The 26,479-nt window shown below is 38.2% G+C and overlaps 3 protein-coding genes across 3 annotated transcripts; 1 reads left to right on the top strand and 2 right to left on the bottom strand.

Annotated features, from left to right (window-relative positions):
• The first annotated feature begins 1,891 nt into the window (after positions 1-1,891).
• On the top strand, positions 1,892-12,792 carry pip4k2b (phosphatidylinositol-5-phosphate 4-kinase type 2 beta). The gene is made up of 10 exons (XM_022739929.1): positions 1,892-2,486; positions 5,172-5,269; positions 7,235-7,331; positions 7,443-7,595; positions 7,911-8,057; positions 9,562-9,600; positions 10,078-10,191; positions 10,395-10,656; positions 10,996-11,099; positions 12,194-12,792. Exons 1-10 carry the CDS (start codon positions 2,343-2,345, stop codon positions 12,272-12,274), a joined length of 1,239 nt encoding a protein of 412 aa, XP_022595650.1. The 5' UTR covers positions 1,892-2,342; the 3' UTR covers positions 12,275-12,792.
• A 2,129-nt stretch (positions 12,793-14,921) lies between these two features.
• On the bottom strand, positions 14,922-17,941 carry psmb3 (proteasome subunit beta 3). Its single transcript, XM_022739930.1, has 6 exons — positions 17,818-17,941; positions 16,444-16,628; positions 16,031-16,138; positions 15,773-15,950; positions 15,182-15,276; positions 14,922-15,086 (listed from the first exon to the last, which is right to left on the bottom strand). The coding sequence occupies exons 1-6, from the start codon at positions 17,818-17,820 to the stop codon at positions 15,038-15,040; spliced, it is 618 nt and encodes a 205-aa protein (XP_022595651.1). The 5' UTR covers positions 17,821-17,941; the 3' UTR covers positions 14,922-15,037.
• A 754-nt stretch (positions 17,942-18,695) lies between these two features.
• Positions 18,696-22,496, bottom strand: cwc25 (CWC25 spliceosome associated protein homolog). Its single transcript, XM_022740024.1, has 9 exons — positions 22,355-22,496; positions 21,587-21,759; positions 21,256-21,492; positions 21,110-21,179; positions 20,661-20,812; positions 20,401-20,473; positions 20,097-20,302; positions 19,375-19,542; positions 18,696-19,223 (listed from the first exon to the last, which is right to left on the bottom strand). Exons 1-9 carry the CDS (start codon positions 22,370-22,372, stop codon positions 19,112-19,114), a joined length of 1,209 nt encoding a protein of 402 aa, XP_022595745.1. The 5' UTR covers positions 22,373-22,496; the 3' UTR covers positions 18,696-19,111.
• Positions 22,497-26,479: the final 3,983 nt, after the last annotated feature.

Below are 26,479 nucleotides of genomic sequence, written 5' to 3'. Positions count from 1 at the left end.
GACATATGGGAGGGTGAATGCAGTGCAGAAGGTGTAGGCTGGGAATATATGAACTGTGTTGTCACAAAACTGAGATTAACAGATGTAAGAGAAAAAACTTTTTATTAAAGGGAAGGAAAAATTCATGCTTATAAATTGGACAAAAAGTCTCCTGAAAAAGAAATCAGCTTATCTATTACAACTGCTTCTATGTTGTACTGTAGTTGTATATTTATTAATGTTTTTAAAGGGGTACTTCAGTAATTTAATATTGCACTTCTATAAAGCTGGGGGACTCACAAGAGGCAGATACAAAGAAACGGTCAAATTCAAAGCAGCAGAGGCTCAGTTAGCCTTACTTTTAGTCCCTAAAATGGATCCTACATTTCCCACAATGCAACTCAATCACATCTGTTTGTTACACTGTACAAGTCAGAAGCTTGTTATTATTGTTGCATGTTGTTGTTATTGTTAGCAATACCAGTTGATAAAAGCACATCATGTGGCATTTTGCACATGCAAAATTATCCACAGATAGAAGTTGGACAGTGCAATGTGAACAATAGATTTAATGATACACAAATGAGACATAGGTGCTATTAAACAGTGTATTACCATGGCTTTCACTTCTGTTGATACATAGAGCGGCCATCTTGGAATGTTGAGGTCGAGGTTGATGAGGTTCTTCTGACTTTCCAAGTCTGAAATTCGACTCCAGGGGGAGTTTCATTTGAAATTTCAAATTCCAGCTTCCCAGTTGAATGGAACTGGAAGTTGGTATTTTAACCTCATGTCTAGTTTTATCATATCTATTACACGTAAACAGTGGTGGAGCCATAAGGAGTAAATTTCAAGTTAGTGAAGAACACAAGACAAATCAGACTTTACACTTTGAATTATTTACAATGTTTTCTCTTTCAATAATCTAGATATTCCTCTCATTTAGAAAGCAAGGAGGAAGTGTGTAAGTGACTGTCTTTTATAATAAAATATTGTAAATGATACATATCAGTATAAATTTTATCCTGAAAATGTCTTAACATCATCATATCTATCTAAAGAGGGTGAAATATTGATATATGTGATAGCATATTGGGAATTTGGGCATTTGTTTAAAAAAAAAAAAAAATCAAGCCACAGTGTTAAATTTCATTATTTTTAGACTTTTTATATTAAAGATATTATTTCCGCACTAGAAATGTATTCCTGGTTGTGTGTTCAAACATGTCATGGTTGGGAGGGCTTGGAAATAAACGTTTGTTTTTATCAGAAAATTTGCAATTTTGCATGATCAGAAGTACGGTATTATTTACAGCTGAATAATTAGTTGGTAGTGGACACAGAGTACATTAGTTGGTCCATCATCACCATCTCCTCATGTTAATGAGGATAACAGACAAACTGTGCACAAAGTGGCTATTAAGTCTTTTCAAGCAGTCATTTGCAGCAGTTTACACTGAAATGATAGTTGCAACACTGATGTCAAGTAGTCTGTTTTAGTGTATATTATAAATATTATCCAATGTTATGCTTGTCATGTATACTATTTCTCAAAATAAGAGTTTTTGAGATTTGATCAGTTCACTGCAGTGTATTGATCAGTTATGCTATTGTGTTTGCAAACATTATTGATGGTAATAAAGTTGAATACAGCAATTTATTTAAAATGACTCTCTGTTGAGAGCTGCCAACCTGTTAAAAAGTGTTAGCAGGTTCTAATCCAGTGTTTTCAGATTTAATACTGTACCTTTAAGTTCTCAAAGTTTAATGATACTACCACCTACCCTACTTGACCCGTGTGTAATCCGGATTCTGGTCCAAGGTACAGTGTGGGGGAAACCCTGTAGTTCTCCAGGCGGCCTGCCGGTGGCGCTGTTGACTGTGAAGTGCAGCACAGACGCCATCTTGAGGACACACCGAACGGTGTTGGTGGTGACTGACAACAATCTCAGGCGCATCATGATGGAATTACTCACCTACAAGTGAAACGGCATCACATCAGTTTCGGGTTGTAGACGTCACGGGAACAGTAGAGGAGCTGGCCGGCGAATGTTCACCGCTTTGGGTTGGGTTTTTCTTTTCAAAGAGAGAGGCTGCGCTGTAGCCTGATGGCCGGCTAGCTGCTCTCTGGACTCCACCGCGGCCTGCACGGGAGGAGGAAGGGTGGTGACGGCGCAAAATGCTCTACCGCTGACTCCCAACAAGACAGTTATCCTACCCAGAGACTCGCTGCGAGTTGGACGACGAGCACGATGCACTTATAGATTTTTTAACGCTCTTAACTTTCCGGTTTTCTGTTGTCTGTAGAGGCTCTGAACGACAGTAAGCGCCGTCTTGCGTACCCCGAATTCCCAGCCTGAGACATGTCATCCAACTGCACCAGCGCAGCGCCTGTCAGCGCTAGCAAAACCAAGACGAAAAAGAAGCATTTTATAGGACAGAAAGTGAAATTATTCCGTGCAAGCGAGCCCATTCTCAGCGTTTTAATGTGGGGTGTCAACCATACGGTAAATACATCTTAAATGTCTTGTTGTCGCTGGCGTGCGGTTTGTTTATGCTGCTGTTTTGATTTAGCTAGCCTGCTAGCTTGTTAGCCAACTGCCCTCAACTGTCAAGCCAGCTTTGATGCTTTCAGTCGCCATGTAATTTGTCTATTTCATGGATATTCGCCAAGTGTTTAGTAGTGTGCTTGCACAGAGATTCGCTGACTGACTCACTGCTGAGCTAGCAGCATCCATACAGTTTACAGTGCACTGCCGCTGCCATGGTAGTTAGCCGCGGTTTGCTGTTCCTGAAGCGTGCGTTTTGCAGCGATTTAAAGTGTATCTGTTAAACACTGCAGCTTTGGCATGATTACCGGAAAATTAACATGTTCATGGCAGATTGTATAGTCTTACTCAAAGCACAGCGACAACTATCTCCAGTCTTAAATCCTGGATGGCGAAGTGTTTGGGAGCCAAGTCATGATCTGCGGCTGCTGTAGTGCAGGCATGGAGTGGGAGGGGTGTGACAAGCAGCCGGAGCAGCAGGTTACACAGATTTCAGGCTCCACAGCCGCAGACTATTGTTTAAATAAACCTGCTCTGGGCTATCGTTTGCAGCTCCTGTGCTCGTTGCCTGCATCCAGTTGCTGCATTTCATTCCATCACATCAATTCCCCTATATATAGAACAGAAAATATATCACATTCACTTTTGGCTGAGGCTGCCTATTGCTATGAAAAGCAGAGTGAAGGGCAGATTCGACACCCGGTGATGGATGGAGCGGGTTTGCAGTCCGGTTTTTGCCTAATCTGCAATACACCTTCAGCTGTTTTGTCAGACACCCACACTTTGATGCATGAAAGTTAGTCTCTCCCGTTTGACGGGGAACTGTGTGCAGGGCCGAAACTTTTTGATTTGTTCTGAATGGAAGAGTACTTGGTATCTGCATTACAACAAGGAGTGATTTGTTCCCAAGCATCTTCTTTTCAGTTCCCTTGAGGTACATCACTGTATGATCAACACTGTCAGGGACAAATCAGTCAATAATATTTCTGTGGTAAACTGACTTCTCTTCTTCTGGTCTTGACTCGCTGTTGGAAAATTACCACACACACAAACATAGCAGTGAAACATGAAAGTAACTAGAAGATGATTAATTTTCAAAACTGCTGACAGTGACAGCAGCCACAGCAGATTTTACACTGTGACTGTGGGAATTTGTGTGTGTGTCTGTATCAAACCATGCTGATTTCTGCAACCACCACAAACCTTTGCTAGCCTCTTAAATGAAATAACATGGTGAATAAAATGCAACAACCGAGGAATTAATGAAGCAGCTAATGATATGGTTATCACTGCAGCATCTCCAGTATTCAGTGGGTGAACTTTGGCTGTGGGTGTGTGGGTGCAGCACACAGGCCTGGTGATTTGAGGTGTGGGTGGGAAGCCGATTCAAGACATCAAACGGACTTGTCATCAAAGCACTCTTCTTTCACTCAGAAACTGTATGCATTTTTAATAGTGCTCTAGCTGTGATGCTGGGGGACTTTACTTCCACAAATTGTCACTTGGTGTTTAGGTGATGTACTACACCACCTGTTTGATGCTGTTAATCCTCCATAAAGCAGTTTGATATGTTTTTAAATGTCATGTCAGCAAATAATTGCCCTCTCAGATCCATCACAGCTTTAAGGTAAGGGAGTGTTTGTATTTTACTGCACTTCTCTTTCATTGAAGCCATTTAGCATTATTAAATGACACTTTAACAACAACACACTGAGTCTGATGTTTTTAAAAGACACAATTTGTTCATATAGAAAGCTAAAGTTGAAATAAAACAGTGGCATATTTTCACGTCTTAAAGTTATTGTTCACTTTTTTGATCAATTTAATTTTATTGCACTACTTTTTAGGTCATATAATTAACATTGGCAGCAAAAGTGAAGTCTGGAATAAAATATTTTGTTGTTGTTTATATTCTTGAATCTGGGAGTAAAAGCTTGGAATCAGATCTTTCACTGAAATTAAATATTACTTCAAGCAGCTATTCCACTGGTATAATAGTACATTTCCATGGCAGTAACACTAATACATGATGTGTCTGTTGTTTGTTATGTTGTTGTATTTCCTCAAAGGCTGTTTGACTCAGCTATCTCCCTGGTGACAGTGGTATCTCTTCAATCTTTCCCCCCACTTTCCCCTGTGTGGCTGTTGACTTGATTATGTGCAAGGAGAATTTTCTGAAGTGCATCAGTGCGCGCTTTTGCTCTGGACTTGTTTCAGCAGATAAGATCAGTGTCTGGGGCTTAGCAGCAGAGGCAAGAAAAACTGTCAGCCGCTCTCTGTTCCGAAAGTTAATGATTGGTGCTGGTAAACACTCTCATGCAGAGATTTGGCTGCATGTTTACGGGTCACATGAAACTGACAATACATATTGTGTTTAAAAACAGAGGTGTGTTACAGGTAGTCACAGCTCTGTTCTGATTCAAATGCTTCACACAAATCTTTCTCAGTTTGATCTTAATCATATAATGTTGCAGGCAAAGTTTGTCTGAGCATATTTTTACGCTGCGCCCTTATTGAAAAGTCAGTATTACTGCTTTGATTTCTTATCATTCATTGTACCATTTGTTGTATATATCAACTGTTTCCTCTGTTCTTCAGTCTCTCGTCTGATCTCTCGCTCTCTTTCTCACCTCTCTTCCTCAGATTAACGAGTTAAGTAATGTGCCTGTACCAGTAATGCTGATGCCAGATGACTTTAAAGCCTACAGTAAGATCAAAGTGGACAACCACCTATTTAACAAGTAGGTACATCACAGCTTATACACTGTCAGCACAATCTGTTAAAGGTGCAATCTGTAATCCAGGTGTAAACAAAAAGATCACCCTACCACCAGAGTTCAAAACACCTGCTGTCACTCCCAAAATGACTTGCAGGTTTTTTTTTCTTAAAATCATGATGCTACTGTTATAAATGTGATTATATTCACACTGAGCACTTTATTAGGAACACCTGTATGCTTGCTTAGTAATGCAATTTCTGAAGCTGCTGATCTCACACACAACAGTCTAAAGTTTAGACTGTGAAAATGATGTAAAAAAACGAAAAAAAAAAAAGCATCCAGTGAGCTGCATTTCTGCAGACGGAAATGCCATGGTAACTCAGATAACTACTCTTTACAGTATGGTGAGCAGAAAAGCATCTCAGACTACACACTTGAGTTGTAGGGGTAGAAATCTGAAAGGCTGCAGTGGGCACAAGCTCACCAAAACTGAACAATTGAAGACTAGAAAAACGTAGCCTGGTCTGATGAATCTGGATTTCTTCTGAGGCAGCAGATGGTAAGGTCAGAATTTGGTGTCATCATGAAGCCATGGACCCAAGCTGCCTTGTTTCAACATTCCAGACTGGTGGTGATGGTGTAATGGGGTGGGGAATGTTTTCTTGGCACTTTGGTCCCTTAATACAAATCAATCATTGTTTGAATGCTGTAGCCTATCTGAGTATTGTCGCTGACCATGTGCATCCCTTTATGGCCACAGTTTGCTATGTTCTAATGGCCCCTTCCATTATGATAAGTGGAAATCATGAAAGCGAGTTCAGTGAACTTCAGTGTCCTTCTCAGTCTCCAGATCTGAAAACATGAGACAATGGAGATATTACTGCAGGGTCAGGTTGTAGTCACAAACAGATTGTTGTCAAAGCTCCGCTTAATTCAGTAGCTTTGCAATTCAAATCGTCCTCGTTGCAAAGTAGCAGTAAAGGACTGAAACAGGATGGTGTTTTCTTTAAACCTGTCAGGTTGAGAATAGTAGCTGTTTGTGTCCATTGTACGCTATTTGACCATCACATTGCATTTAGTTTCAACTTCAGAGTCCAGTTGCTTTTTGTTTATGCATTTTATCTGTGTTTGTTGTCATGGTTTGAAGACAATTAATATTGCAGTTTGGTTTTGTCTGTTTGGTGCATGAGGCTTTAAATTGTTTTAAAATGATCAAAGTGAAAATTTCCAGACTAATTTTACAGCTTTTATATGGAGTTAATTTTGTCAAGTCAAGAGAAACTGAAAACAAACAACCAGCCAACAATGATTTTTATCATCAAACACAAAGAAACGTCAGGGAGATTCTGTTTTTTTTTATTTATTTTTTATTCTTATAACTGTGGCTGATTTGATTTTCATTGTAACTTTGCACTCGCTATCTCCTTCGTAGAGATTCAGAGATGTAGAGGTCAGAATGGCCACAATTTTGTGAATGAGACCCAGGTTTAAGAAAACAGAAATACCCTTTATGCTGGCATCTACTGACACTTTGATGTTGTATGCAAATCAAAATATCTTATCTTTCAAAATTCAGGTCTTTGTCAATTTTGTTTGGTTTGCTGTTAGTTTGTTGTTTTGTGAGCATATATTTCTTAAACACATGCTATCTGCTGCTAGGAATACAAGATGTCCAAAGTAGAAAGAGTCAAAATTAATCATTTATGTACGTTTACTCAGGACATTTATATAGACTTAGTTGACTGAACTAACTGTGACTGAAACTGTTTCAACACCTAAAGCTATCACGACTAAACAAATGTGTTTGGAAAATGAGCTGATGTGTAGCTGTAAATGTCGACTCTACATTGTGTTATTGTTTGTGCATAATTGAAACAGAAGCAGAAATAAAGCCAACAATTAGTCTTCTTCCTCATTTCCACTAATGAGCCTCTGTGCTCCTGTGTGTCGTGCTGACTGTGTGACTCTCTGTTCCTCCACCGTCAGAGAAAACCTGCCTAGTCGCTTTAAGTTCAAAGAGTACTGTCCCATGGTGTTCAGAAACCTGAGGGAGAGGTTCTGCATCGATGACCAGGACTACCAGGTGAGACACTTGGGGCTAAGAGATACAACAAACTTTAATAAATGAACTCTTGGGGAGTTTGACATTTCTACTTTGAAGTAAGAATGTGTCTGGATGTCTTTTCTTCGACAGAACTCTCTGACGAGGAGCGCCCCTCTCAACAGTGACTCCCAGGGTCGCTTCGGCAACCGCTTCCTGTCCAGCTACGACCACCGCTTTGTAATCAAAACTGTGTCCAGTGAGGACATTGCTGAGATGCACAACATCCTAAAGAAATATCACCAGGTACAGGCCCTCCCACACACTTTTGACTCAGTACTTCAGTATCATTAATGTGGTTACATGTTGAGAATGAGTGTACTGCAGGTGTTTTCATGTCTAAGTGTTCACTGTTTACATTGAGTTTAAGAGAGAAATGTATGAGCATCAGTCTGTGAAAATAATTAGAAATATGTTTCTTTCACTTGAATCTGAACTCACACACACATGTAAATGATGTAGAAATGATATGACTGTAGAGTCATCATCAGTTTTCATTACTGTACATTTCATTCCTCACTCCCACACTTCCTGTTCCTCTCCTCCCTTGATTGTCTCCAGTTTATAGTGGAGTGTCATGGCAACACACTGCTCCCTCAGTTCTTGGGCATGTACAGACTAACAGTGGATGGGGTGGAGACCTACATGGTGGTGACCCGAAATGTATTCAGCCATCGCCTCACTGTACACCGCAAATATGACCTGAAGGTAGGATATGTAGGTTACCTGTACATGTGTGATGTGCAGCTATTAGAATATGTCTTGGGGACGGGATTCAAGAAATATTGAGTAAAAAAAATTTTTTATCATTGTGGTTAAATGTTTAAAAACTCTGAACTGTGTCAAAGTATAAAAGTATTTGGATTTTTTAAGCAATATATGACAAGTAAATGAGAACAACAATGAAAATTTATGAAATAAATAAATAATCAAAAACAAAATTATTAAATAAAATTATGAATAAATATTAAAAGAGAAAACAAAATTTGAATCCATTATTGAATAGGCACCAACAGTTTTCAGCAATCATTTATGTGGAGCCAAATATTTTTACATCTTTCTCTGTTTTATATGATTATAAATTTAGCATTTAAATTTTTAACGGAACATTAACTGTGAAAGTCTGAAAATCAGCAAATTAATTAATGATAAAACCTGTCTTAAGTTGTAATCATTAGTTGTAGCCTGTTGGAACACTGTAATTTTAAGTGAAGGTAAAATTTTAAATTATAAATGATTCACTTTATTGCTTAAATGCCTAATATACAGCGATCATGGGCCATGTCAGCAGTTGAAAAATGCTGTTATGAAGGAAAAACATGGACTTTGTCTTGTGATACTTTTTCATGTTAAACCTGGGCGGCAGAGAAAGATGTGAACAGTTTCCCAGACCTCTGTAGCTTGTTTGCTGGTTTGCAGTCCAGTTGCATTGTGGGTAATGTAGGCACCAGCTTTTGATGGAGTACTCTTTTAAAGAAATTTGCTGAAATTTTCATCCTGAATTCAGTTCATTAAAAGCATATAGGACATACGTTAGAGCCTGTACAGTTGTCACATGTGATTAAAGCTTCAGATTATAGTGTTCACTTCTGTTTGTGTTGTGATTGTTTGACACTGAGGAAGATCTGTGAGGAAGATATGCCTTGGTCTCGTTTTGTCTATGATGCATCAGGGCACCTGCTTTGCATCACAACTGTTTCATCATTTATGTACAATATTCTGAATGTACCTCTTTAACATGTGGGTAGTGGTCTGTAACAAACAGGGAGTGAATGTTGATTTAAATTTTTCGTCTGACTGACTTAATCAACTGTAAATAGGCTGTTTAGTTTTTTCAGAAGGAGGAAAAGGGCAAATCAGTGACTTTAACTAGGGAAATGTTCATAATCTCATCCTAACCCTAAAATTTAATGGAGATTATAAATACAGCTCATCAGTAAAATTAAATAAAATATAATGGTGCACTGTTTCCAGCAGCTGTGAACACAGCATACAGACTGCACACTTCTTTACCCCCCCTACAAAAAGTCCTTTATAGGACAGGCCTTTCTTGCTGCCAAGTATTCTCTGGAGAAAACAACCTGAGCTTTCTAACATTGACAGTTTAAAAAAATGCTGAGGATAAGAAGGTAAGATGCTTACAATCCCACTGATGTGTCTGGAGCTGCTTTCAATTAATTCTATTTTTACTCTTATTTTCCCTTGTTTTTAGGGTTCTACAGTCTCAAGGGAAGCCAGCGACAAGGAGAAGGTGCGTTTTATTTCTGTGCAGTAATGGCTGCTGACGTGATGGAACAAAAATAAAAAAACCCTTAGCTCACCCCAGAGGCAAACCTGTCAAATGACAGCTAAATTAAGTAGTTATAAGCAAGCAGATGTATTTCAGTAGTAACATTTGTACTGCCCTTTGTACTGTGTAAAGCTCAGTTTTTAGACAGTTACTTACTGTCAGTTATTGCAGTGTGACTTCTGCCACTCAGGCAGACCAGGAAACAGTGAAAGACCATTGATTTTGACCTTTATCTCTATGTATTTGGTATAATGTGACTCTTATGAACTGCAATACCAGTTTGTATTGTCTTTATCTATTGATCTCCTAAAATCTTACAGCTATCTCTAATTAGCCACATTACCAAATAAAACTGATATTCTAAATATGGATAACCTTTTTTTGGACATGAAAGTTTCTCCTGTTACTGTTTGATACCATGACACTGTCTCTCTTCAGGCTAAAGAACTCCCCACTTTCAAAGACAACGACTTCCTGAATGAAGGCCAGAAGCTACAGATAGGAGATGACAACAAGAAGTACTTTTTGGAGAAGCTAAAAAGGGACGTAGAGGTAAGAAATACACTGCATTCAGAAAGTGTTACATTTTTTTAGTTTGTTATGTTGCACAGTTTGTATGCTAAAATCAAAAAAATCCTTTTTTGTCTTCCCTGAAAGATTGACTATGATGTATAACTATAAGAAACCCAAGCTGGAGATATGCCAATGAAGCATTGGACTGAATGTTTTCTGGGTGTGTCATATGTGTTTGTCAGTTCTTGGCCACCCTGAAGATCATGGATTACAGTCTCCTGGTGGGTATCCATGATGTGGAGCGGGCAGAGCAGGAGGAGATGGACGTGGAGGGTGTGGGAGAGGAGGAGGAGTACGAGAACGATGGGATGAGTGGAGGCGTGCTTACCGGCTCCTTCGGCACGCCTCCAGACAGCCCCGGAAACCCTCTCAACTGTGGAGGATTCTTCGGCCCCGGGGAGTTCGACCCCTCTGTGGACGTTTACGCAATCAAGAGCCACGACAGTGAGCGTTGTCTTTGACATCCATCTGACATAGTGACCATAGCTGTAGCTTCATATTAAGCACAGGCAGATGAAATTTGCAAGATACTGTTTTTTCCCTGTTTGTTTATTTCCCTTAAATTCCAGGCAACTATTCTCCATAACAATTAAACTTAATCTTCTTTATTGGCAAAGTCAAGAGTCCTCCAAACAAATGAGTGGAACAGTCAAAGCTGCATGCCCCAAACAATAGTAGTAGAGATGTGCGTCACACTAAAGCAAAGAAACAATAGCATGGCAGCTTTTATCACTATATCTTCAGTTGAAAGTAAAAACTTGTGATTGTTTTTTTCGTGCTTAGGTGCTGTGAAGAAGGAGGTATACTTCATGGCTATCATCGACATCCTCACGCACTATGATGCTAAGAAAAAAGCTGCACATGCTGCCAAAACTGTGAAACACGGGGTGAGTGCAAAGACCAGTACATGATTTAGCCATTGATGGTTACACATAGAGAAGGAAGAAGCGTGTAGAGCTAATATAAAAAAAAGAAATTGTGCAATAATAGATATATAGATAAATAAATATTTTTATAATATTTTAAAACATTCTGAAGAAATAGGCACATGAATGCATATATTTGAACGTTTTTGTAAATTGTTAAACTCAATGTATTATTATAGAATGCTGTTTTATCACTATCTTTCATCCTGACAGAGTTTTATTAGATATAGTTTTTATTTCAAAATGCCCTTTTTCATAAGCGTATTAATTTCAGTCACTTTTAATTACAGTTTTCGCCTGTGTCTGCTGTGCCCTCAGCCTACCAGCAGGCTAACAGTCAGCAAGCTAGCTAGATCCAGTTAGCTTGAACGTACAAAGAGAGAGAGTTTTTGCTCTCCACAAAGTTGTGTCTTTTTCTGAGAATAGCAAGACAGCTGAGGTAACTGAATTAATGAGCTAGCTGCTGCTGCTAACATTGACTCTTAACTTAAATGCTGAGTAAAAGTCCTGAAAGAAAAGTGATTTATAACATTATACATGGAATACATTTAGGATTTTTTATTTTATTTTAAAAGGACCATGTACAGCTTTCAACATAAATGTGTCCATTTGATGTGCCGCCCCAGATTGTAACTTCAAGCTAATTTGCATATTGAGTCCCTTGGCAGGTCTGACTTGGACTGCTAGATTGACAGAACAAGAAAGTAAACTGTGATATTATCTGACTGATTAGTAGAACTGGGTGTTACAATCCCTGGTGTTTCTGCACTGCACTGACTTGAGTTGGGTTGTTCTTGGAGATGACCACTAGAGGATGTTGCTACTATTATGACACATTGTCAGTGTCATAATGACATGACATTTTATGGACATAATGAATAAATGTTAAATTGTAACAAGTATCACCAAATTAATCTTTAATGAAAACAGTTTTATGATGGTCTATAAATATAACAAAGCAAGTGGGATTTTCAAGCTGTGCATTTTGGCTTATGTAGCACAAACAAATAATTGTTCCATATATCTCATATTTTCCCTTTTTTGTTGTTTCTCAGGCGGGGGCCGAGATCTCGACGGTGAACCCAGAGCAGTACTCCAAACGATTCTACGAATTCATGTCCAACATCTTATCATAGACTCATCTCCCATCTCCCAGTCCAGCCAGTCACGTCCTGTCATAGATCTGTCAAATGCCACGCACTTATTTCACTTCTCTCTCACCTCAGTGTAGGTTCATCTCCCCCCGGCCTCTCTGCTCCCTTAAAAAGAACTGACCAGTATCCTCCCACAGCCAGGACCAGTCTGGCAGGATGGATGCACTGAGCCTGTTACTCTCTCACAGAAACACACCACCATCTCCTCCCTGGTTCTCTCATCCTCTGCAAGGATAACTTGTGAAGCCCCTCACTGAATTTGGAACGACATCCCGATAATCTCCCTGTCCTTTTTTATTTTATTTATCTGCGCCCCAGTCCTCCTCAGCCATCTTGCTACTCCTCACGCCAGCACGGAAACTGTCTCACTAATGCCTTGAACGAGTGTGTCAGCTTCAGCGGTTAACAGTCCGTTAGTAAAGTCTCTTCGGTTTCTGTTCATGTTGTTGTTGTTCTTATGATTTCTATTAGACAAAAACACACACACACACACACACACACACACACACACACACGCACACACGCAGATGTAAACAACACACACTCGCACAGATGCAGAATGGTCAGATTGCATGACAAACTCTTTGACAGTCGCCATCAGGCTTCTCTCTCAGCAGCAAAAAAAAGGACAGCTGATAAATTGGAATGACAGGGGATAAACACATTAATATATAATGGTGTATTAAGTAAATGAATGCAATATCAAAAATGCATGGCTGATGTGTACATGAGACTCCACCAGTAAGTTGAAACATCAAACCACTGAAAATTAGCATCTGAGTGTTATGACTAAAACAAAAAACTAGAAAAAAAATTGGTGTTTGAATGTTACGTTGCCATATTGTTTTTGAATATTTTTGAAATTTTAACCGTGAGCTTGGTGGAGGTCGGTCTAAGAAAAAAAAATTGACATTAAAAGGGGAATTCTGCAGCAAATACTTGTTTTATTACCATGAGGATCATTTTTATATCTTGTTTACATTAATGTAGCAATTTTGTGTTTGTATACAGTATTGTTTTGTTACCAACAGACATTAGAAAAAAAGGTTACTTGAAAATGATTCATTGCATATTAAAGGGAGTTTTATCTTGTTTTTGTTGTTTGGCTTTGCTCATTTCTCCAGTGACTGTTCATCTATTATTTTCAGTTTGCGCTTTTGTCTACAAAACTTATATAATGTGCTGCTAATGAATATTCATCAAGGCCTACTCCGTCACATATCTACATCCAGACTAAGCTTTTCATCCAGGTATTTAAATTTAATATAACCTTTATCCCACCTTGTCTATTTATTTTGGCAATATGTTTGAAAAAGTATCCTTAGCCTCAGCTTGGTGTGTTTGGATGCTGCAGGACAAGTTAAATGTGAAAGCTCATTCACCTTGAATAAGTAATAGTAGTAATTTAATAGTAATAGTAATTTGACATGAAGAAAATTTTTTTAGATCACACGATCTCCATGACAACTGAGAAAGCATCATCCCCTCCAGAAGACCATTAGATAGATAGATATTTTATTTATCCCCTAGGGGAAAATCAAGAATGAGATGCAGTTGAAAGCACCAGAAAAAAGCTAGTAAGTAGACCTTGTAAAGATGTTTTTGTCAAAACACCACAAAAGATACAGGGGAGAAGTATTTCATGAAGAATTATCAGGTTAAATTGAAGGAGTACTTAAGCGATTTAGTACAGCAGAATAGTTTAGGGATACAAGAGTCTTTTAAAAAGATTTTAAAAATGATTACAACTTTAGGAGCAGGGGCCCAAGTATGCCTCAAACTGAAAACATTGCTATATCCTACAATTCCCACAATGCAGCTTGGTAACCTATTTACATTGGACGCTTGCTGGCAAGTAAACTCTCATGTCTAATAAACTATATGAAGCCTGTAAAGGAGGCTCTGAAAAACAAGTCTCAAGCTGAGATATCTTTAACATTTAGACTTTTATAGAAAGTTCTTCAGAGCCACAGAAGATACTATATAACTGTTTTTATGGGCTGAGAGGTACGACTCATGAATAGTAAAGAAAACTTCATAAAATTGGTGAAATACTGTTTAAAAGTTTAAATTTCCTTTTAATAATTCTCTTTCATTTTATATATCTAAGTATGTGTCAGAATTATGTTCCTACATCTAATACTCCAGTCTTGTTTTACAGACAATATCACCGAAACACAGAATGATGTTTATCACCATGTGGTTTGTGGTTAGTAATCCTGGATGACAGGGGACATTTGAATTCACTAGCCTGTGTCCAAGCAAAATTAATGAGAAAAAAAACTTTAAAATCCTTTTGATCCCCTGTGTTGTCAGTTGTAAATACAACCCTGACATTGGGATTGGCCCTTAAAGATTCTCTTTGACAAAATGTCACAGATCATAGCGTGCATAGTTGTAAAGACAACTGCATGCCTCTGTAGTGAGTCATTAGTCTGGTGCCACATAAACCATGAAAAGTTCAGTTAATGAACTTTCAAAACTATAGCTACTTATGTCTGTAACAACACAATGCATTAAGTGTCATCTAAACCAACAATCATCACCTTGGATCACATATTAAATCCAGTTATCAAATATGACACCTTGGTTTGGTGCAGACAGAAGTTCTTAACATGACATGAATCAATTTCACTGTTTAAACCTACGTTTATTGAACAATATCAATAAGAAAAAAAGAGTACAAGCATTGTTTATTATTTTTATACAAAACGTGTTGGTCAAGTGTGGGAAGAAACAGAAGCCCTAGTCCATCCTGGCCTTCAGGGTTCGTGTGGTGATCTTGTCTTTCTCACTGACAAAGAGAAGAAAAGGCTGTCAATCACTGCAAACCTGTCATTCCACCTCACCCTAACCCATGCATACCGTGCTTGTTATTATTGTACTTACATGACATGTACAACGACTCCCATGCCAGACACCGCATCCCTGTCAACTGCGTTCAACATCGCCTGGGAGATGGTCTCAAACAGATCGTCTGGTTCCTGCGTAATCAAACACATTTCTCAAAATTAAGTCATGAATTTTAACTAACATTAACTAAAGAACATCTGTGGCCAGAGTGGTTGAAACCTTGGTACACCTCACTCATTGTAAAGAGAAGCCGTGTCAATTAGCCTCTCTGTCTCGAATGGTATATACAGACAATAGATAGCTCAGATAGGGACAATTAATTGTATTGAAACAGTCGTTGACTGTAGAAACAATCCTATCTAACCTTGTAACTCTTTCCCAAAATGTTAGGCCTATATCTGTCAATTTTTCACTTACTACATATGGAAATGAATGCTAATTTAATTTAAAAGTACAAAAACGTACACATTAGGTGCCTCATTAGCATGAAGAACACTGCAAACTTCTTATCTGCAAAATTAGGGTAATACTCATTTACACATCTATAAACTGATACTAACTGTTGTTTAGCATCCAGCAACCAACCCACAGGCGTGACAGTGACTTCAGACTTCACACACTACTTACCATGTCCGGCTCCCACAAAGATTCACACATGCCGTACATCTGCTCTGAGCAGGTGCCGCTCACAACAAAGTCTTCTGTCACCATGGGGCAGCCAATCAAATCCAGGGAGCAGATGAATGGCTCCAAGGTTTTGGGATCTAGTCCTGCAATCACAGGCTCGATGTAGTACGGCCCAAACCTAATGAGAGGATCAGACATTAAGCACACTGTCCTTTACCTTCAAGTGGACAGATCTAAAATTAAGTTCAACTCACTCACCTCCTTTCATACAACAGGTTGGAGACCATGCTCATGAAGGTCTTGGGCTTGATCTGGCGACCCTCCTTCAGCTCATACAGGTTTAGTCTAAATTTAAGCCTCTGGGATCTACACAAGATGCAAAGATGTGCAGTTAGCATCAGTGTTATCAAAGAGATGCTACATATGCATCAGTCCTGATACATTCTACATTGGATATTACTGCAATTATCAATAAAGTTGACTACTGTTAACTGTGTTGCAATGAACTTGGGCTCCAGGCTAAATTTGTGTGTGTTGGTACCATTATTTAAGGTCTGGAAGTTGTCACTCATTTTGTAAAGCTTCAAAGAAAACTTGTCACTATGCCCTGGAGGTGAAAGAACCACTCTGTCACATTAACAGAAAAATAAAATGAGGTTGTAGACACTTACACTGTCTGAACATCAGTGGCCAGTCCAGCAAGCCCAATGTACAGCCTCTCTCCCATGGGGAAGATCTTCTGGAAATCTGTGGTGACCATCTGAGCCTGAATGCCAAATCTCCGGTCTGCTGCTATCGCCACGCAGTTCTTCCCTCGCATGGCCATGACGGCCCCTCCATTATAGTTCATAATAGACTGGATGAAGACAAAAAAGAGAGCAGTATGTCAGTCAGTGCAGAATCAATTAATAGTTCGATTGATTAGTCTGTTGACAGAAACTTCTCAGCAACAGTTCTGATGTATCAATTCATTGTTAAACTAAATTTAAGCTAAATGACAAAATAAGAAGTTTAAATATGTAAATTTGAGCTCAAAGGGACTGTAATAAGTATTTCTCTTTTTACCGATATTTTATTGCAAGTTGGTTAATTGAGAAAAGAACAGATATATTCATTGATAAAAGCAATACTTGTGAGGCAAAGCCCTACTATGAAACATAAGGATGAATAACAATTCTACAATAAGAACCTCAACAGTGGGATTGGGCTGCATGTAAAAAATACAGTAAATAGTACTTAACACATTTAAGTACTATAAGATATTTGTCCACGAAATAATATATGTGCAATATGTTCATTACCTTACATTTCATTTATCATATATTTACAAGCAAAAAAAGCATGTAAATTTCATTATTTCTAACCAACGTGCAGCAGTTATTCAAACTAACGCAAACTAGAACTAACAAAAGAAATAACAGTAAAATCAGAGGTGTGGTGTTGGTACATAGACAATGAACATAAATTTCAATCATAAAAATAATTGTAAATTATGTTTATATAAAATAAAACGACGTTAATGATTTTTGCAGATTGCAGATATGTTAGTTTGCTGCTGACAGTAGTTAACAAGCTTCAGCTCATCAATTTGACAGCTTCTGATCATACGTTGGCTGATGCTGACACAAACTTAAAAAGTTTAACAACAACTGTTTAAATTAACTGCAATAACAGTTATAAAAGCAAAAGTGAATCCAGGAAGCAACATAATGTACGAAATACAACGTTAGCTCATGTGCGTAAGTACTTAGCTTTAAGGCTAATGCCGGCCACTGTTAAATTCCTATTATTCTGTCTTGTTAACTGAAACATTACTTAAAATTTACGTAACCTAAGGACGTTGTGCTAATTTGTAAAACCTAGCGTTAAATCCGTTTCCAGAGGATTTAAACTAACTTAAAAAAGCATGCTAAAGATATATATGAGCTAACAACATTAGCTTAACCGAGCTCTTACTTAGCTATTACTGTTAGCCTTATTACCTCATTTTTAAACCATTCCACATAACAAACTGTACACATATGATCTATGTATGATGTTCTTACCATTGTGAAGGTGTTGTAGTATATTTCTAACTGTGAGAACTTGCAAACACTTCTCAGCTTTTAAAAACCACCTCTAGCTTCCCACAGTGACTACACGATTTAGAAACACAGAAATTTGACTAACTTGCTTTTACAACGTCATCGCTTGCACAAGGGTGATTGGCTGGATGAACGTTAAGTCGGTGCAGGGCGCCACTGTCATTGGGTGATATGGGCGGTGTTGAACGGTGCAGGCATAGTTTGGTTGAGGCGTGTTAAAGTGAAATTAAAACCGGGAGGTTTTTCTTGATAATGCTAGTGCTGTGCTGTGACTGCCAATTTCAGTCCCCTGTGGATCCTCACTGGGTTATTGTTATTTTTTATCGATTCACGTTTCTGTTGCTTTTCTGCTCAGCGAATAATAATGAATGACAATGCCAAAAAAGCACTATCCTACTTCGTACTATCCTTCCCCAAACGATATCAAAACTTATTCAGTTAGTACAAATATTTAGCTAACAGGGCTACCACCTGTTCATATTACCCCAACTGTAACCACTAAATTCAATAAACGACTTACAGTGAATTCTGACAAAATCTTGTCTATTCTTAATGATATAAATCCTACTTCTGAAGATTTTTACTATACTTATTTGAAGTATCATTATCTTCATATCCTGATGATAACAGCTTTCCTGTTCAAAATTTTGCAAGATGAGCTCTGTCATATCAGGTCTGGCACATGCAACCACACTGAAGTTATTTTATGTAACCTGGAGATGTTCCATTGATTATGATGGTGTTGATGTGAGGTTTATGCTTTAAGGTTTGTTTTATTGAGCAGAATCAGAATGACAGAGTGAAGATACAGGTTTGTTTTAAAAAGAAAAAACAAGTAATGGAGCTCTAGAAATATGCTTTTATTCCAGTTGCTACGCACAGGATTACACCAAGTAACAATGATATATATTACAAAAACCTTTTGAGACAAAAGCGGGTCCTATTATACTGTAAAAACAAAAATAGTATACTATACAGAGTTCAGACCATATGAACCTTAAAGGGGTACTGGCTTACTAGAATATAACTAGAACTGATCAGCCATGATAGACTGTTTGCATTTGTCTGAAATATAAATTATGGTCCCAGTGTGGAATTTGCTTTTCAAAGTAAAAGCCACACGATTCCCTGTTTGAATTCCACACCATCCATCCTTCTGCCTCAGTACATTAGAGACAGATAAACGAGGTGATAACACACTCTTTACAAGTGTATCCAATCAGTTCATGCACTGTGTGATAAAAGTGTTGTGTCTTCATCTCTTCATGAAGTTATCCAAGGAGGCTGGTGTCCTCTGAATGGAGTGGATATTCCTCTTCACTCTGTCTTCTAAGGAAGAGCTGGCAGCACTCTCCAACTTCATGTTACTGCAAGAGAGAAAGGTGTAGTGTTACTGAAGCTGGAAATTAGCTGGAAACAAGAAAGATCAAAAGCAGGTAAACATTATTACTGTGTTTAAAACAGAACAAGAGACATGAGTGCCAAAGCATCACACCTTCATGTTGCTCAGAAACTTACTGGATGAAGCCAGCATGGCGGTCATGTTTGGTATTTTGTTCCCGCTGCCTTTCCTGCTCGTCTTGCCTCTTGTATCTCTTCACATTATTCTCCCTGTCCTCCTCCCTCTGCTTGGCCTCGTCCATCATCTCCCTCCTCTTTCGCTCCAGGTCTTCTGCAGAGAGCTTCCTACGCCAGGCAGAAAAAATAACTGTGAAAAATTACTGGAATCGATTCAGTGAGAGCATCAATTAATGCACTGAGTAACAGATTACTATTCAAACAGCATTTTCTGATTACGTTATCCCAAATAACATAGTCAGAAAAGTACAAATTAACACAAGTGGAGAAATTCAACTTTTGTTGCAGTGGCATTTTGTACATTTCTAGAGCTTCATCGGTCTGTGATTACTCTACCAGAATTTCCACTGCACACTCCACTGTTTGCTTGGCAGCACATGCTCATACACTTTAAATCTACTTGTATTTACAGCTTTGAAAACAATAAGCTCTGATTGCACAAAATGTGTATATAACATGGTAGTAACATTACAGAGAGGATTTGAGATTGACAACTAACATTGTAATAATAGCAAAATGGTAATATGAATCGCATAATTTCCTCTGCATGTAATTATTTTAACCAAAATAATTCAGTATTTGAACTATAGCCATTCATTTGGCATGATCAATGACTGTACAAGTGCAGTGTATATACTTTCTGAAGAGCTGTGAACTCATACTTGGACACGTTGTTCCTCTGTCTCTGGTAACGCTCTCTCTGGGGGCTGGAAGCTCTGGGCTCGACCTTCCTGTCGCTTCTGTGTGAGGAAGAGGAGGAGGAGTGATTGTCCCTGTAATGCCTGTGAGGCGATCTGGAGCGGCTCCTCTCACGGCGCCCTGAGTAATTGGACGGAGCTGAGGACTGGTGATATCTGCCAGCAGGGAGCTGAGAGGAAAAAAGAAAATGTTAGGACTTAAACAGGTCCTGGTCCAGTGAGAAATGAATCATTAAAATCACAGGTTACATCTCTGCTTCTTACTGACCTGTAGCCCGTAGCCTTGAAGATGATGGGAACGAGCCTTGGTGTCTGCTGAGGAGTCATCTCGTGAATGTGACCTTAAAATAGGCCGAAGACGATAATTAAAACAATTAAGACTTAACTAATTAATTGAATGTCCTCCATGTGCCAAAACATGCCAACATGGTCTTTACCATATATGTCATTTACTGTGCTCGTTGAGCACACATAAATCACATATATACTGTATGTTCCAGTTATTTCTTAAACAAGCGCCTTACATACCTGTGTTTTTTCTCAGCTTCCTCGTCTGAGCTTGAACTTGAACTCCTTCTCTTGTGCTTCTTCTCCTTCCTCCTCTCTTTGTCTCCTTTCTTCTCCTTTTTGTCCTTCTTCCTCTTCTTTTTCTTGTCTTTCTTGTCAAGATTCTGGCGCAGCTGTGAGAGAACCAACTCATGTTTTACCATGAAAAACAAATCCTTGACAAGCTCCTTTTCCCAATAGGGTACCACTTTTCTAACACAACTGCAATTGTCTTGTGAGAATTTAGTTTGAACATTGCTGAAAAATGCCAAGAAGGCCAACACATGCAAAAACATCTAACTAAAAGAACTTTTGTCAAAAGTTAAAACATCTTAAAAGGGTTAGGGGTAGGATTAGGGTTAGCCCTAACCCTACAAATGCCAACATTAAAATACATTTTCCATTAATTATCATCAAAATAGTAATTTTACCATTTCTTTGATCCTCTTCATCTTCACTGGATTAGTCAAGACTTCCCTCTTCTTTTCTTCCTCACGTTTCCTTAACAACACAAACAAAATATAAACTAATTTGCCACAATTAAGCACCATTCCAGTACAAATTACATGAAACTTACCTGATTTCAAAGAGGGGGTCTTCCCTGATCTTGGCAGCCAGGTCGAGGCTGGAGGCTGGGGTGGTGGGGTTGAAGATAGACCCAGGCAGGAGGCCAGTCTCAGCTGATGGGCCGCTCTCTGGCTCCTCGTATTGGTCGGTAATCTGCTTGTCAACGGGACGTCCCAGCAGATACTCATCTCTGGACACCTGACCTGCAGGTCCCTGGTACATCCAGTCCAGGCGATCATCCTTTTTTCTGTCAGCGTACCAAAAATACAACATGACTTGGATGCTACACTTTTGTCTTAACCACCAAAACATTGTCCTTGATAATCTGAGAGAGAACTAACTTGATGGCACCACTGTCCTCTGCATATCTCGTCATTTCTTCTCGGGCTCGTTCCTCTTTCAGCTCTTTCTGGAGCTCCTCAATCTTCTTGCGTTCAGCCTCATATTTCTGTTCAGCTTTCCAAACACGCTCAATGTTTTTCATAGTCTGGGGATGCCAGCTCTTTTTCAGGTTCTGGCAGAAGACAAGGGAAAACAAATTGTTGCTGTATCAGAGAAAACTATTAGGTGCTATCTTTAGTGTACAAAATTATTTTGAATGGGTTTAACAATAGACAGAATGAGTATAAACGTCTGAAAGCATTCATTAGGTAACAGCAGATTTTAATGAACATGTTTCCCTACTTGTTGGCAATAATGATATGGCCTAATAATAATAATAATAATAATAATCATCATCATCATCATCTACTAGGAATTGATAACGTCTTCAGGTGTATTCAGCACAGTCTGAAGCAGAATGTTTCAAAACAAATCTAATGCTCAGTCACTTATGCTAACATTAAGCTACTGCAAACTAAAGTCGGTAGACTGTTTTACGTTAGTAGTAGCTATGAAAATATCTACTACTCATAAGATGAGTACGACATGCTAAACTGAACTTCAGCTCGTAACAATTCCCAATAGATATTAACTTGTGTTGTAAGGGCTGTGTAGTAACCAATAATGAAACAAATATCTTTAAATACCCATATTCTAAATGAAGTTTGTTATTATCACATTCTATACCGGAGAAAGCGTCTATCGTGGATGAGATAGGTCAAACTTACCAGATCACCGCCCCCCATCTTGAAAAATTCGTCGTTTCAGTCCAACAAGAAATGATACTAGACAAGTTTGTCCTCTAACGATGAAAGGAACAGTGAAAGTTTAAGGCTAGCTAGAAAATGGAGCTACCGAAGATTGTGTGTGATGTTTTTAAAGTACTTCCGGTTTTGTGTGATTCACATTCCGGTTCCAGCTCATGTTGCCTTAGCGTGCCCAGCGTAAACTCCGACATTACAGACGTACCGTCGTGGAAACAGTCAAGAATATGACCAGAGACAGTAGAGAAAAGTATAGAGGATCTTTGATATGACTCAACAGGACTTGGTGGTGGTTTTGGTTACAATAACCACAGCTATACACATTTAGTTGTACAGAAATACATGTAATTGAACTAGTAGTTTAACTATATTTATGACTAACTTTTTGGTTGTTCAACTAGTTTATAGTTATTCAAGTATTTAAATTACCTAAAGTCAGCAACTGGACCCTGAAGGCCACAGATTCAGAAAAGCTTTACTCGGTGGTTCCTTGTTTTTTTTTGGTTTGTAACCCATTAACACAAAGCATGTGGTTTTAATGTGGACATAAGTTATTAGCAGTTTAACCACACAGGCGTTTGTCCTCAGTTCCATTTGAATGTGTTTTATAGGCCCGAAGAGGTGAAAGTAAAAAAAAAAAATGCATCAGAGAAAAGTCAGGGAAAAAATGTGTAACAAATATATATTTTTGGTTTCTTATTCCTTTAATCATCTTCTGACCACACCAATTCATTTTGGGATCCCACGGGCTGTCCAGAATCCCCATGGAAACCAATGGTTTAACTACTGCATTAAAAACAACCAAGAATAATTATAATGCAGAATAACCACCTCTGATCATACAGAATAGAAAATTTTGGTGTCGTCGACAGGCTCTAAAACATACAAAACTACTTCTACTAGGTAGATTAGTTGTAGTTGTAGTAGTGGTGGAAGCTAATGGGGATCCAAATAAACAATAAACAACAATAAACTACTACACATAATACTACTAATACTAATAAGAGTAATAATGATGATGATGATCGGGGTGGAAAGTAACAAAGTAGGCTACATTTACTTCAGTATCTGTGCTTTACTTGCATATAATTTTTTTTTAATTTTTTTTTTTACAAACTTATGACTTTTACTCCACTACACTTACAAGACAAATATTGTGCTTTTTACTCCACTACATTTCTATGAAGTTCTTGTTACTTTGAAGCAGAGCTTTAAGTCAGCAAAATTCATTTTCTTTTATTTTGAATGATGTGATACAGGACAAAAAATAATCACAGCCAACTCCTACACTGTCAGTCTTGTTGTGCTGCTGCATTTTTGAACAGATCAGTTTGAGCTTGGCGGTGGCCTAATGATGGCTATGTTAGATAAAGATGAGGCAGAAGATTCTTCACCAGAGACCACGGTCTGATCTGAAGTACATGTTTGAAATTTTACAGTTAAAGAAAGATTCCTTTAGTTTTAAATGTTTTCTGTGTTGACCATGAACAAACTTCATCACTACCTACAAAAAAGAAATACGAAAACGACAATAGCTCCTTCTGTTGATTCAGTTGTGTTTTTATGGCTATTTCTACAGGCTTTGAAGCATATCCTACAAGCTTTTTATTCTCCAGGTTCTACAGCCAGTAGACTACAGTCAATTCATTCAGTAGGTTGTTTCACAGTTATTAGGTTTAGGTGTAAATGTGGAACAATACAATGAGTTGACATTGAAAAATGTACTTTTTTAATAGTTTTTGAATTTTTTAAATAATTTGTAAAAGCAAGTACTCCAGTACTTTAACTCAAGTAAAAATTTGACTTAACAACTTTGACTTGTAGTGGAGTAATATTTGACCAGGAGGATCTACACTTTACTTTGACTCAAGTAATGAAGTTGTGTACTTTGTCCACGTCTGATGATGATGACGATGGCCGATGTCTTATTTTGGGAGTACAACACAACAAGCTTCAACACAGACACAGAATATATTTTTTATTTAATAAAGGACAATAATAGATTAAATACAAGTTATTACACCATGATATTTAACTTATTCAAAGTTTTTGAACTTATTTTATTACAGTCTCCACAACTAAAACATTTACTACAGCAACCAATTAAAAAAAATTGTCCATTTTGTTCTACTGACCATAATAAAAGAAAATATCACGAGTCTATCTATAATAACATTAAAAAAATAAAATAAAATAAGTCAATATGTAATAATTGGCTGATGTTTAAGCACTATCTTCCATTTCTTATCTTCTATACATAAATACAGCAATCGTGTGCCTCCAATAATGCAAGCTCCCTAGTTTATAGAAATCTTAGCCTAATGTCTGTGATGGTTTACATACATCCTAATAGTGTTTTAAACTGTAAAGCTGCTCACACTGCTTCCTACAGAACTATTGATCATACAGTATTGATTATGAATGTTAACTATCCAGAACAAATAACCTAAACAATTTTCTGGTTTGTGCATTGTACAACTACATTTTATTACAGTCTTTCTCTGCATGCTAATCAAACGCTAGTCAGACGGTTGTCATGTTACAACAACGCATTTTGCAGAATGATTCGTCAGTGTTGAACACGGAAAAACTGCAGCGTCTGACGCACCAACATCTGCTAATGAAATGTGTTGAGAGAGAAGCCCTTTACTCATTCATCATGACTAGGACCACAGCTTGATCCAACATGCAAATGGTTATTGAGTTCATGATATTTGATATTTGGAAGAGCTGCATGAAGCCACTTCATGAGGAACAGCTGGATAATATTGGTAGGACAACTGTTTGCTTCCACAGAAGCCTGAACCTTTTGAGGCATGAATTTCAGCTCCTTTAAGATTTTCTGCTGCACATTTATGATACAAAAACAGCATCAATTTTTTTTTTTTTGCCTGTCTGCTGTTTGGGTCTAGTCAACTGGCCTACAGTGGCTTTATCAGAACTTTTTTTTGCTGACACCAGCTGCTGGGGGGGGGTTGACCACATTGATTAAGACTTGGACCCCAAAAGAGGGGGGAAAAAAAGACGATTGAAATTCTTTCTTACCTGTATAGCAAATATTACAAAAATATTTCCCATGTTCATGCCTTTATTTTCACTCAGGAATTGAGGAGTTTTATCTGGTTGGGTATTTGAACAATAATAAAATCCATGTGTGCTGAGGGCCAAGTAATTGTATTAGCAGTGGTGGAAAGTAATTAAGTACATTTACTCTACATACTGTACTTAAGTACAATTTTGACATACTTGTACTGTAAGACTTCAGTTCAGTGACCTTTCACCCTGGAGAAGAAGTTGACCCCTCCTGATTGTCATTGTATAATTCGCACTATGAGTGAGACTGCACCAAAACAGTAACACTGTGGACCAGATAGCCAAACAGTGTGCTTGAATATGCTAAAGGCGCAAGTGAAGGGAGCTGCAGAGTTGGGTGATAATTAGCTGTTAGTTTGTCACCATGACCAACAACTTTCACATTACTCAGTCATTTGATCCATTGTTGATCCAAAAAAAATATCGACAAGTGCAGCTTTAAATTTGAGCACCGCATAGGCCACTGGATTAAATTACGTTTTTGGACCTGTGATGTAATGAAGTGCTACTTTGTGCTGGAAGTTTCAGTCAACGCCAGCAACCTGTCCTGACTGGGTGGATCTGTGGAGTCGTGTTTATACAAGATTTGGCCGCTGTCATAAGCATGCCACAACAGAATGCCACAGCTTCATCTAATTCTTCTTACCTGGCAGAGGTCTTCAGCTGCTGTGACCAGTTCAGTCAGTGAGGATTTGTGAGTTTACCGTTTCACATCATTGGTAGCACTTAGTGATTCTTTGCATTGCTGTATTCCATCAGGTAACTTCAACACATGTTCACATTCTCCTACTGTATGATCATTCTCATTAATAAGTGTCATCTATTATATTATATTATATTATATTATATTATACTATATTATATTATGTTATATTATGTTATATTATGTTATATTATATGATCAACATCACATTAGCATTGCATTCTCTGCCAGGTAAGAAGAATTAGATGAAGCTGTGGCATTCTGTTGTGGCATGCTTATGACAGCGGCCAAAT

Source organism: Seriola dumerili, unplaced genomic scaffold (genome assembly GCF_002260705.1).
Source record: "Seriola dumerili isolate Sdu_G_001 unplaced genomic scaffold, Sdu_1.0 BDQW01000050.1, whole genome shotgun sequence".
NCBI classification, from domain to species: domain Eukaryota; kingdom Metazoa; phylum Chordata; class Actinopteri; order Carangiformes; family Carangidae; genus Seriola; species Seriola dumerili.
This window is presented reverse-complemented; position numbering and strand designations above follow the sequence as displayed.